General features: G+C 32.3%; 1 protein-coding gene across 1 annotated transcript; it reads right to left on the bottom strand.

The window, feature by feature from the left end:
- Positions 1-6,657: 6,657 nt before the first annotated feature.
- Positions 6,658-8,049, bottom strand: LOC122317924 (probable strigolactone esterase DAD2). Its single transcript, XM_043135008.1, has 2 exons — positions 7,578-8,049; positions 6,658-7,433 (listed from the first exon to the last, which is right to left on the bottom strand). Exons 1-2 carry the CDS (start codon positions 7,946-7,948, stop codon positions 7,004-7,006), a joined length of 801 nt encoding a protein of 266 aa, XP_042990942.1. The 5' UTR covers positions 7,949-8,049; the 3' UTR covers positions 6,658-7,003.
- Between the last annotated feature and the right edge of the window lie 5,861 nt (positions 8,050-13,910).

Raw genomic sequence — 13,910 nt, 5'->3', positions numbered from 1 at the left:
AGGGTTTTTCATCAAACCAAGAGTGGAGAAAAATGAAAGGAAAACAAATGTATACAGCGAAGTGTCAAAAACAATTTATTATGTACTTGTTTAGTAGTCATATTTGTATAGCTGATTGTTGGCATAAGATTTTGCTTTTTACTATTCGGTATATTCTTATAAATATAGAAGAGTTTGGTTGTTACTCCATCTTTAACGATGCTTTCCGATAACATTTTTGAAATTATTTAAAAAAAAAGTATCAAATCAAGCTGATGCTCGGCAAAAAGATGTTGATATTCCAAAATCAAGTCAAAATGAGATTAAGAGAAAAATAATATGAGGTGGTGTGAGGTTTCCAAACATGGCTATAAAACTAAATGGAATTGTATGAAAGTGAATGTTGAAGCAACAATTACCATATTAATGGATATGAATGTTCGAGCAACAATAGTGCTATTTAGCATGGGTTGTGGGACTCGATTGTGGTCTGAAAGTTGTAGATCATATCTCTAAAATAGTAGTGCTATCTGTATGCATAACATTACACATAATTGAATATGCACTTCATTTTATTAAATTTTTTCTTTTAATTTGAATTTTAAATTTTAAAATATTCATAATTTTAATAACTGACATGTTAATACATATAATTATGTAAATAAAATTGTAAATATAAATAATATTTTCCATACAAAATCTTAACAAAGATGAAATAAACGAAGAAATGAAATAAAATGATAAGAGAGAGAAGCTTCCTTCCTCTAATGATTTGGCGTTTTGAAATGATTTGCATTTTTGAAATCTACATCCCAAACCAACCCACACCCCCTCCCCTCCCCACAAATCATTTTCAAGACCACGTGTTCCCTATTTTTTGGGATGCGCGAAGATCAAGCAGTCCCCACCGCACGTGTGTTGATTAAAGTCAGTAATGGAATTGGAGACTTCAAACGGATCATCGAGAGAGAGCTTCTTCTGCGCAGTGCAATAATGCTTGGGCTGAGTAGGAAATGAAATGATGCCCACAAATTGGGACGACGGTGACACTCCTTCGTCTATCCCAAAGATTTTTGGATATTTTACAAATGAAAAATATTTATTAATTATATTTTTATTTTTTATTTTTAACAAATTGATGTAATTCATACAACGATCTTTTTGGAATTGTCTCTAAAAGGTAACCAATAAAAAGATTACCCTCTGACAGGGCTGCTATTAACACAATAAATGTCAATTGTACCATTATTTCGAAAGAGATGGGACGTGGAAATATTAGTGCAGAAAAGTAGTAGTGCTACTGCAAAATAGTATGTATCCCATGCAACTCTTTTATCATTTCGTATGTCCTTAAATAAATATAGGAAAATGCAAAAAAGGGTGTCCTATATTGGAAATAAAGTAGGGGTAGATGGGCTTCCACATCAACTCCTCAGTTTTAACTGCTGATTTAAGACTTGTTTGGATAGTAGTATAGAATATAATAATTTAGATTAAAATTAAAAATAAAATATTATTTTTTAATATTATTATTATTTTAAAATTTTAAAAAATAAAATTATATATTATATTTTTTGTAAAAATTTAAAAAAAATCATAATAATAAAGTAAGATGACATTTTTAAATTCAAGCTGCCCTCAATTTCGCTTTTAAGGACACTCAACACGTAATCGTCGGTACTAAAAATTGCACAAAATTTGGAAAGAAAAAGTCAATGTTTGCAACAAAACAAAAGTAGTAGAAGATATTATTCCCCAACTTTACGTTACAATCTTCTTTTTATCTTCTTATTTTTCAGCTTTTTAGCATCCTCCACTCTTCTAATCCTAAAAGTTTCCAACATTCTTCCTAACTTTAATGATTATGTCATTTGTGTTTCCATGCTTTTCGTCCGATATATATTTTCCTGAAATTCTACATTACTTTTCGTCCCTACTCAATTATACCCACCAAGTATGTTCCTTTACTTTTTAATTTATGTATTAGGGTGTTTACACTTTTTCACCTTTTAGATTTTAAGGCCTTTCTTCTGTTAACAAGGGAAAGGGGTAAAAAAAAAAAGTTGATTAAAGTTTGCTTTTCATCTTGACATATCTTATGGAATCTACCTACATTAAAATGCTACATCTATAATTTTCATCATAAAAATGTCATGACTTATACATGTAGCATTATTTTAAAAAATAATATTAAATATAATATTAAAATGTGCAAGTTTCATTGAAAATAATGAGGTCTATGTTGTGAAAAACGATGCAAAAAATATGTAAAATACAAAAAGTTACATGGCTCGACAACGTGCCTATGTCCACGTAGCTGTAAATGATTTTAATTATCTTGATGAATGAGAAAATATACTTTCGGATGAAAACACAATATTCCAAATGGCTATACTGTTTATAATAAATATATATATATATATATATATGGGATTGTACGGTGAAAACTCTAATTTCACAAATTTTGAATTATTTACTCGAACAAGTGTTAAGTAAACTCTTCATCTTATATTCACTCGAGCAATTTGTTAGGTAAACGTTGTTAACTTTTTGTCTAATGATTATCAAGTCACAAACAAAATCAAAAATTTTCCATCATTCAAAATCTATTATAAATCTATTACGAATCATTATCATGTCAGGTTATCAAATCAAACCGTTATAAAAATAAATCAAGCTGTACAAACATAACAACAATTTATCTATAATAAAAAATACAAAATTTATATAATTTAAAATTGTACAGATCATTTATAGGTTATAATGGCAATGTGTCGGTATAGAATAAAGATGAGGTGAAAACTCCTGCACGACCTAATTAATATTGAGAAGCATAGCTCGAGGAGGTTGGTATGGTCATCAACTGCTAAGGCCCACCAACATGAAATTTGCTCAAAGAAAGATCTAAAGCCCTGATTGGCCACGACGACCTGTAAACGGTCCACAAACGCAAATCCAATCTTTGTGAATGATCTTCACACCAGCAATTCGCATAAATATGGTTGTATTTGTTTTGGATAACGAGACAAATAGACAGTCCCCCATTGAACTCGACTACTATACCAACCCACCCAAACTCCTCCTTCATGCCAAATTATCACCATTTCTCCACTTTGAATAAACATACATAATAAAGAAAAAAAAAATCATACATATGATATTTTTATTTTATAATATAAAATGTGATACTTTTATCATTTTTGTATCGTAATTTATTTCTTTAAAATAAAAATTTAAATGTAAATAAATTATGTCATTTCACTCAATATAATAGGATGAGAGTGTGGTAAGAGCATTGGCAATGGTCTAGTCATTGCCAAGTCTAAATTTTGGCTAGAATTACAAATTTTAGTTATAACCAAAACTTTTAGCTAAGTCTATCACATTGAACTAGTTATTTTGAAGTAAAAATAATAATATAATATTTATATATTTAAATAATAATTTGGCTATACAACACAAAACACCGATTTATGCAAATTGCTCGACGGAAGCATGCGAAAACAGAAATGAAAACAGAGACAGAGGCAAGCGACGGAGCTGGGAGGCCCACTAGTGGCAAAGGAGGTGGGCGGCCCACAAGTAGCTTGACGGAGGTCAGCTGCGGCAGAAGAAAACGCCGTCGATCTGCATGGCCCCGTGACTGAGAGAGAGATAGAGTGATCATCAGGGAGAGAACGGAGATGAATTTGAAAAACAGATCGCACGGCGTTGAGGGGAAGAACCTTACTGTGAGACGCAGCCGTTAGTGCGGCTGATGTGCAGTACTCGGTGGCATCTTCTGAGGTGATGTGGAGATGCAGCGGCGTAAGCGAGGCTCCGATTGGCAGCCCTGTTTTTCTTTCCTAAAAACAGAGCTCATTGGTCAAGTACTCGGCGGCATCTTCTAAGGCGATGTGGAGGTGCAGCGGCATAGGCGACGGCGTACGGTTGTGCAACGGGCGAGAGCACAATATTTTACTCTGTTTTGAGGTTCTCCAATTACTGAAAATGAAAACAATTCCATGCGACGGAGCTCCGGCGTAGAGAAAAAAAGAAAAAAGAAAAAAAAGAAACGAGTAACACAAAAAGCGCGAATCCGAGGAAAAGGGGAGGTTGCGGGTGAAAAAAAAAATTATAAACTAATGTATGGACTCAATACAATAGCTCGCCAATATTGGCGAGCAGATTACAATTACTGTACAGTTTATGTCAAACTTTGAAGTTTGACTAAGCCATTGTAGATGATAAATAGTTAAAATGCTGACTATTTTAAACTTGCATATGACATTGGCGAGACCGATGCGAATGCTCTAAGCAGGACTTGTTGTAAATCTTTACATTCATCCTAAATTATCAATTTTGACTATTGTTTTTAAAATATTAAAAACTTACCATTCAACCTTTTCTCCTTAAAAATCTTAAATTGTCGATAAGACCCACTACAACGTATGTGGTGGAGATTATTTTTCATTTTTTAATTCTCAATGAGGAGAATTTGTGGTGGTATTTTTTATAAGGGATACACGACAAGTTTTTAATTGTTTGTGGGTAATTATAGAAATTAACAGTTTTGAGGGGTACTGACTACAAATTAAGTAGTAGCTCGAGGAGATTATGTATATCTTGATTCTCTACCTGTGTTTTTTTATACACCGTACACCCAAACGACATATAATTTTTTTTTTCCCCTTCTTCTGGCCTTTTCCATTTCCCTATTTTCTTATTTTTGAAGCTATCTCTCTCTCCTCAAAATCACAGGTAGAGGGTTATGATACGCAGCTGAGAATCGTGACGTGGCGTATAGTTCAACATGTAGTGGCGTAGACGTTGCAAGGCCCATGTTAGAGCACAACAGATCTTTTTTAGAACTTTATACCTTGTCTCATAATCAATGAGCTTCTTGTTGAGATAGTATTAAATAAAATAAAAAAGTATATATTATTTTTAGACTGAGCTCACCATGTCACGATGTGCGTTGTAGGAAAAATGGACGGGCTGCCGTGTTGATTTATTGTTTAGGATAATGTATCAAGTGGATTTTGCCAAATTTATATGAATTTTATCCTATCAGTATTTAACCCCTTTAAACTCCGAACTCAAATGAAAAATATTTTAATTTTTAAAACTATAAATGTTAATTTCTAAAAGGAAAATATTCTAACTACAAAAAGATTACATAAAAATGATCTTACAAACTGACGTGTCTTAATGTGATTTGTTAGATTGTAAAATAAATTTAATAAATTATATAAAATTATATTAATTTATAAAATTATTTTTATATGATTCATTTATAGATGTAACAGTATCTTTCAAAAATCCAAACATGTTTAACGAATTTGTCATTCTTATTCTTAAGCTAAAGATGGGCCTCCGCTTCCATTGATTGTTACGCCCATCTTGCTAGCATGACCGTACGTGTTTTTCAAGAAAATCTTTTTGCAGGCTGGAAATGGGCTATGACTTAGGATGTGAAGCCCAAGTACATTACTCGAGTCTCGACAGTGGAGCCAGAGAAGTAATAGACGAAAAGTTTAAGGGTTAATTTGGGTATTATTATTTATTATTTTATTATTATTTTTTATGCATTTTTTACTATTTTGTATTATTATTCATTATTATTTAATATTGTATCATTACTTTTTAAATATTTATTTTATTATTCATAAAATATCTGAGACCATACTTAAATACAACATAAAACTAAAATCTACTTATAACTGTAAATATATTATTTATTATAATATCCAAATCATTATAAGAAACTTTAAAACTTATAGTTTTTATATGAAATTTTCATTATTATTTTTTATTTTATTAAAATAAATTAGTGGGACTTCTATGTGCGGGATTCTACATGTAATATTTATTTTTTTGTATTTTTATTTTATTTTATTAAAAAAGAGAGCCTGATGAGGTTAAATACTCATGTTACAGGTTGGAAAATTAGAGGGCTTGTTAGTCGTTACCTCTAATTCTCAATCAATGACCAAAATTTGACTTGGCTGCAGTGCCACCACTTGATTACAAGGATTTCATAGGACTACATCAAAGCAATCTACATTTGAATAATGAAATTAAATTCTAAGGTATAATAATAATAATAATAATAAAATAAAATAAGCCGTTCAACTAAATTTGATGTATTCAGCATCCATCTACATGTAGTAAGTAGGATGAGGTCTCTTTACCGAGCAATATTGTGAACTTCAATTCACCACAACCATTATATTTTCGTTAATTGGTAGCATATCCCAAGAGAATAGTTCCAATTTGGACACAGAATCTATTGAAAGTAAAGTTGCAAACGATGAAGGTCGGGAATTTTGTTCGATCGGGAGCTTCCAACTGGCCTAGTGGTAAGTATGACCCGTCCCCAGACCGAATGGAATCGGTCTGATGAGACCTAATGCATGTATGTCCGGTTTCTCTACCCCAAGCCCTTATGAAATGCTGAGTCACACACCCATATTTTCTCTTTATTTTGTTGTTCTGTAATAATCATGACTCCAGTATCATACATGGAGACTGCTAGTCGCTAGAGCCACCGTTGGGCTTAATTTTTTTTTTTTTTTTTCACATCATTTTTTAATTTTTTAAATATTTAAAAAAATAAAAAATTCACAATAACATTAAATAATTTTTTCTTAATCACTAATTACTCATCAGGCATTACCACAAGTCCCGGCCAGAAAATACACAAAATAGGCAAATCGTTTTTTTATTCAAGGATAACTCGTCCAGAAGGAAAAAAAACATCTTCATTTCTATTCATTAAAAAAGATAAAGAGAACACTCCAAATTGCAGGAAAAAAAAAAAAATACAGAGAGAGAATATCATCATCACGTGATTACCACGTGTAGATTCTTATCCTCTGTAACATCCCCATAATCGGAAGTTCCAGGTCCTAACGTCCACATATTACTAGCCAGGTGTCAAGAACTCCACCTTATTACATTTCATTTCTCAGGACCCCACTCCGTCGATACCTTGATGCTGGGTTTTGCTTGGCTGTCTAGAAAGCTAGTAGCCAGTGCAGACTCAGCGTGAAAGTGCTCGGTGGAGCTTGGCCGCCATGAGCGCCGGAGCGCTCAAATGGGGCAAATGACCCTCAGTGTCGAGAAGTTCCACCGTGTTGTGCCCACCCAGATGGTCCCGCAGATAGGTGGCTACGGAGTTCGGGATCGAAACGTCCTTCATCGTCTGAAATATGCAGCAGGGTACCTTGACAAAGCCCAGGACTCCCCTCAGATCGCTATTGAAAATGGAGCGGGAAACGAACAAGGATATGTCTGGCCTCATGTTGAATAGGGTCCGGCTGAATTCTCGAACCGCGTCCGGGACATCGGCTCCCACCGCCAACGGGGCGAAACCGTGCACCCATGAGTCGTAATTAATCTCCATTGCGTACAACACTTTCTCGATCTCCCCCAGCTCGAATCCTCCGTGGTAATCTACGTCGTTCAAGAATCTTAAAAAATGCACAAAATTTAAACACCAATTTAGATTATTATTATTTTTTTGTAATCTGCAATCGACTCAATAGACGGAGATAGTTTTAATCACACAGGATCGCATGTGTATATCAAGCTGATTTCCTGGTTATTGGTTTTACCTTGGAGAAGCACCGACGAGGATGAGCTTGGTGAAGAGCTCTGGGCGACGAATGGAAGCTAAGATTCCGATCATGGCGGAGACGGAATGGCCGACGTAGGCACAGCGATCGACTCCGAGAGCGTCGAGGATATTGAGCAAGTCATCAACATAGGAATCGAGAGTGGTGTAGCGTTGAAAATCGAAGTAATCGGGGTTGACACTGCCGGCGCAGACGAGGTCATAGAGAATGACGCGGTAATAAGGGGTGAAGGAGGGGAGAATGCCTTTCCAGACAGACTGATCGGTGCCGAAGCCATGGGCAAGGACCAGGAACTTCTGCCCAGACCCTTCCACACGGACGTTGAGGGCTTCTACTATGGAGTTGCCCATGAGGTACAGAACAGAAAGTTTCTGAAACAGGGAAGATGGATGAGGTTTGAGGTTGGTGTTCTGTCTTTTGACCGATTTTAGTAAAAGGTAGCAAACTAGGTGGGTGGGTGTCGTGGGTTTGGCTTTCTTTATAGGGTAGTATGGTACTATTCCCCTCAATTTTTCCATGCCCTCGGTGAAAATTATATTTTTATTTTAAATATTTTAAAAATATGTTGAAATATTTTTAAAAATAAAATAATTAATATATTAATAATCACTTATTTAATTATTATAGAAATAGTTTTTTTTCTAAAAAATTAAATATGAAAGATTAAAATAAAAAGATAAAATAAAGCTGCGTACTAACATTATTCTTCTCATTATTCTTGTTTGTATTATCTCTTGATGTTACTGTCTCTTTAAAGTCGTACGTTTTTTTTTATTTTGAAAAATGATAAGGTTATTACTCTTGTAGTATTTATTTATTACTCATTTTATATTTAATTTTTTATTTTATTTAATAATTAAGAAAGTAACTATTAATAAAATTATATATTTTTTTAATTTTTTTAATGACTAAAGATATTAAAAAAATACTTAAAAAAATGATGAAAAATTTAAAAAATTCTAATAACTTATAAATAGTAAATAGATAGTGATAAAGCAGTAAATCTATCACTACTTTTTTTTTCTATATTATCTCTTGATCTTACCTCCTCTTTAAAAGTCGTGCTTTTTATTTTTGTCCAAATACAACTCGTAGTTTCTCCCAGATCTTATTTATATCGATAATCATATCTACATAATACATTTTATAATATATTTAAAAATATAAATTAAAAATAAGAATATTTTTATAAAATAATACTATTTTTGTAAAATAATAATATTTTTGTAAAATAATAATATTTTTATGACATTTTATAAAACTACTTCTCTTTTTAAAATATTATTATATAAAATATTATAAAAAATAATATGTATTTATCATTTTTTTGGTTATGTTTCTGCAAGGGTGTGTATTCGTTTTTGTCCGGAGCTCTACAGTATTATTTGGATTTTATAATTTTGTATATAGTTTATTTATTTTTAATTACGTTCATTTCGATCGAATTATTTTTTGCAACTCCATCCAAAATCAGCAATAAAGTGAATGGTATGTGTTATGGATGTGTTTCACCGCCACTCACATACGATTATCTACAATCCAAAAGTTGAGTGGCTTCGAGATTCGTGGAAACACTTTCGATACTTAAGTAAGTAATTATAACGAGAAACTCTCTTAAATTCTAATGAATCAGATAGCTTTCCACATATCTAGGTTTTCTACATATATAAAGCCCGTGTGATGTTTGTTATTATTTGATAGCGGACTTGTCTACTATTCAAGATTCAAGTCTTAGGATTAAAGGTTTATCTGATATTCAAACGATAATTATCCTCACCCGTTTGACTCTCGATTGGTTATCCTTTCGATGGTTAGGATGGATTGAGTCACTAGAGGTAGGCCAAGTTTGTAACAACCCGCTAGAAATTTAACGGTGAAATTTCTATTGACTTTAAAAATCTCGTGAAGACCTGATAAGTTTTCACGAATCTATTAATCGTATAGTTGATATTATTACTCACGGTGATATCAGAAGTATGTTTTTGATTATTGGAGATAGTTATAAAGTTTTAATAGGACACATGGAAAGATTTTAGCCACCTTACTCTTCTAAGTATACTTTCCACTTTTGGAAAATAGTCTAAGCTGATTTTGTGGATATTATTAGATAAAAAAAATATATATATCATGAGCAAATTTTCGTGAATATTATTGGATAAAAATATATTGAACTGATTTTTATAGATATTATTAGATAAAAATATCTTAAGTTGATTTTTGTAGATATTATTGAATAGAAATATCTTGAGATGATCTTTTATAGATATTTTGGGTAGGAAAAACCTACACTCAACTCTCAACTCCAGCTTTATCATCTTCCATATCCCGTCCATAAGTATCTCCAGCCACCACCCACGAACTTATCTTCATTTACACGTTCCTTTAAAAGAATATCAAACACTCTCTCTTGGACAGCTTTTAGGAGTTCTTTTGCACGCCCATTTCGAAATTTTTTTAAGTATTTTATCATAAAATCTCATTCATATAAGTTGTTCTTTTTTTAGTCTAATTTACGTGGATATCTTATTTGTCCCATTTGAAAATCATTTGGTCAGTCAAATATTATGTAAATTATAGAAAGGTCATTCTGGGAGATAAACTGGAGAATATGTTATAGTTTGAAGTTTTTGACCAAACTAATGGATAGATATTGGTCCGAAATTTTTATGGAGTATTTTTAACATGTATATATGACTATTGGTTGAGGATTTTTGTATGATTAAAGGTTTTGATGAAAGATTTTCTTAGATTTAGAAACTTAGAAACTGGAAGAGGAAAAACAGTTTCTGTTTTGAGAAAGTTTAACTCTTTGGTGGTCTAAACCTATTCCAATGATTTTGATAATTTTATTGGAGGATCCTAAGCATCTTATATATATGTTATATTATTATTTTGAAGATATTTGATATTAGTTTCAAATATATGAAATTTTATGTAAAGAGATATTCAGATAAGCCAAAGTGTGGATGTTCTTGGCTAAATTTATGTTTTGGTTAATTTCTAACCATGTGATCTTGAATTAGAAGCTTATATATGTTTTAAGACATCTTTTTAAACCATGTGATGGTTTGGTTTGAAAATCACATATTTATAAGTCATAGATCAAAAGGTTGATCAAAACAAATTGGAAACAAAAATCAATATAAATAGCATATGTGAATTTTCGGCTCTATGGAGTTTTAATAGTTGTGATTAGTTTTAATTTTTTTTAAATTGATATTTGAATTGAGGATAAAATTTACATGAAATTTTAGTGACTTTTGGAGTTAGTAAGCAAAATCCTTAAGTTATGGGTAAAACGGTCATTTTTCTATATGCAGAGAGTAAAATGAAAATTTTACTCTTTAAGTTAGTATTTTTCATATTGCAATTTATTAGTGATTTAGTGCTAATTTTTAGAATCACTAATTACAGTTTATCGTGATCGCGCTTAAGGTTTTATAATAAACGTGGAGATCGAGGTAAGTTAGTTTTTAACTTACTAACAGTCTACTATGTATGTGTGCTAAGTAAAAGAAATACAGTGTATATATATGTGTGTTATCATATATGTCATGCCATGCCAAGTTATCACATAATTGTCTGTTAGATAGAATTTATTCTGTCATCAATTTTTATCTGTTACATAATATATTCTGTCATATATATGAAAACTGTTACATAATATATTCTGTTATGTATTGCTATACATTACAAGTACGCCATGTTAAGTATGTCATCTATTACATGTATGTCAAGTCATGTAATATTCACTGTTGCAAGTATGTCATATTAAATATGTTGTCTATTATATGTCATGTTACGAAATGTTTCTATCTCAAGTTGGTCATGTCTTTCAAGTTATGTTCAAGTCACGTTATGTTACGTCAGAGTTTCAGTCCTTTCGTATTCCAATCATGTTTCATCTTGAGTTACATTCAGTTTCGTGGGGTCCACAACAACTGTGGCGCACGAAGTATGGGATCACAGCAATTGTGACACGTAGAATACATGGGGCCACAACAACTGTGGAGTGTGTATTTTTCATGTTAAGTCAAGTTTCAGATCAAGTTCATGCAAGTCAAGTTCAGTTCACGTTTCAATTTTAGTTATGTCAATTATGCTATATTGTATGTCAAGTTATGCTTCAATTACTTATGAATTTGATTATGCATTCATGCTTTTACTGTCATCCATGCATCATTAGCCTGTGTGTAAGTTTGTTTTGTTAACTTACTGAGATTTGTAATCAAATCTCACTGTGGTAGTCTCAACTACCATTGTCCCGAATGGTAGATCTTGTTATAGGACTTGAAAGAAGATTAGGAGCTGACCAACTAGACACAGTCGACTAAACGACGGTGCGTCGTTAATGTTAATATAGTAGTTAAATTACTACTTGTACGATGGAGTTGCATCTCCAGTACTTTTTGGATCATAACTATTTTGGACTAGTGCTATGATCTTAGTTATTCAATGGATCTTTATATATGAAATATGTTTTAAGTATTCGGGATATTTTCAGTTTGGTGCATAGTATTGCTAAAGAAAAATTTTATCCTCTACGAATATTGCATAATGTTAGATACATGTTAGGAATATTGCATCTTATATGTCATGAATGGAGGCAGGTAACCTTGTATTGCATGTCTCGACGCTTCAAATATCCGTCCGATCCCAAACGAAATTTTGAGACGTCACAAAATTCCTAGAGGATTATGGGCTAGAAGCCTGATCGGTGATCCAAGTCCACTGATAAGCCCCCACAAGCCTCATAATGGTATCAAGGTTTCTCTTGTATGTTTTTCATATTGACTTATAAATATAAATAACTTTTTATCTTCTAAAACAAGTCATTCGTTTAAAAAAAAAAATCAAGAGGGACTAATTTATAGATGGTTCAAAGGGTAACAATAAAAACACATAATTAAGTGAGGTGGGACAAGGACTAATGCTAATTAAACATTATGTACAATATTAAATAATGTGAGGCATATAAATATATATATATATATATAATGTAATAGCTAGGTAGAAAAGCTTCAAATAATATGTGGCCGACAAGTGAAAAATTTATATATTACGTCTGCTAAAGCAAGCCAAGCTGGGTTAATTTGTGTAAATCACAATGAGATTGATCTAATTGCATATATGCTCTTAAAAAATGTAACCCTCCGTTTTATTATAATAATTCATATATAGGCATATTTATCGTCTTCCCACGTCACTGTCGTGTCTTGAAGGAACAACTGTGGGCGGCTGATGAGGATACCACAACCATCGATTGTAATTATAATATAAAATAAAATAATAAAAACTTGTTTCAATAGAAACCTGATCATGGAGGCAGGTGTACGTGCTCTCTCTCTCTCTCTCTCTCTCTCTCTCTCTCTCTCTCTCTCTCTCTCTCTCTCTCTCTATATATATACATGTTATACATTAACGATGGCTGTATTATTTTACATAATAACATATCACGAATTTACAACATTGTACGGTACGTATCCAAAGCTTATAATTTGCGCTTATCAGAGCAAGCAGTGGGTACCATTACCAAATGAACCAAACATAAATATTGTACGGTTCTCCAAGAACAGTACCTATGTCGACAATGTAACCTATGCACATTAAGAGCATTCGAATTGGCGTAGCCATCATCAAAAATATATATACATATTGGTGTAGCCAAAATTGTTAATAAAATATCAAATTTTCTCTTTTGTCTATCCATTCAAAATTTTAATCTCACATTGAATTAGGCATCAATTTTTATACTAGTAAAATATTGTTAAATTTTAATTTCTCTATATTAGCGGCAAGCGAAGCGATCTTTGAATGCAAGAGTGAATAAGGAAGTGTCTTTCTCACATCAAAATAGAGAAGAATGTGGTGCATTTAACTTTTTAAGACTCGCCCGCATGCGCATCCCTTAAACATGCTTCCCCTCTTTTGTTGCGTTCGTCCTTTCTCGAGGAAGAACATGACTCAACAGTGAGTAAGTATCCCAAACAATGAGTGCGTATCTTGGGATACTCACTCATTGTTGAGGAACAACAGCAAAATCATTCTTTTTCAAAAGCCAGGAGAGTTTTTGAGTGTGAGGAGAGAGAAAATAAAAAAATTATTCAGTTAGAGGGATAAGACTAACAATACAAGTATGGAGAGTTATGGTAGTTTTTATGTAAAATATACATCTTTTGCCTCCTCCAATATAGATGATTTTATGGGATTATTAGCCAAATTTTGCATTGCCTTCCCCTTTGGTTACACAACGAATAAAGCGAATGTCCTGTATTTTCAACATGGTTTAAGAACAAGTATTACAGTTACAAA

Source organism: Carya illinoinensis, chromosome 8 (genome assembly GCF_018687715.1).
Source record: "Carya illinoinensis cultivar Pawnee chromosome 8, C.illinoinensisPawnee_v1, whole genome shotgun sequence".
NCBI lineage: Eukaryota > Viridiplantae > Streptophyta > Magnoliopsida > Fagales > Juglandaceae > Carya > Carya illinoinensis.
The sequence above is the reverse complement of the archived record's forward strand: the minus strand, read 5'-3'. Positions and strand labels throughout refer to the sequence as shown.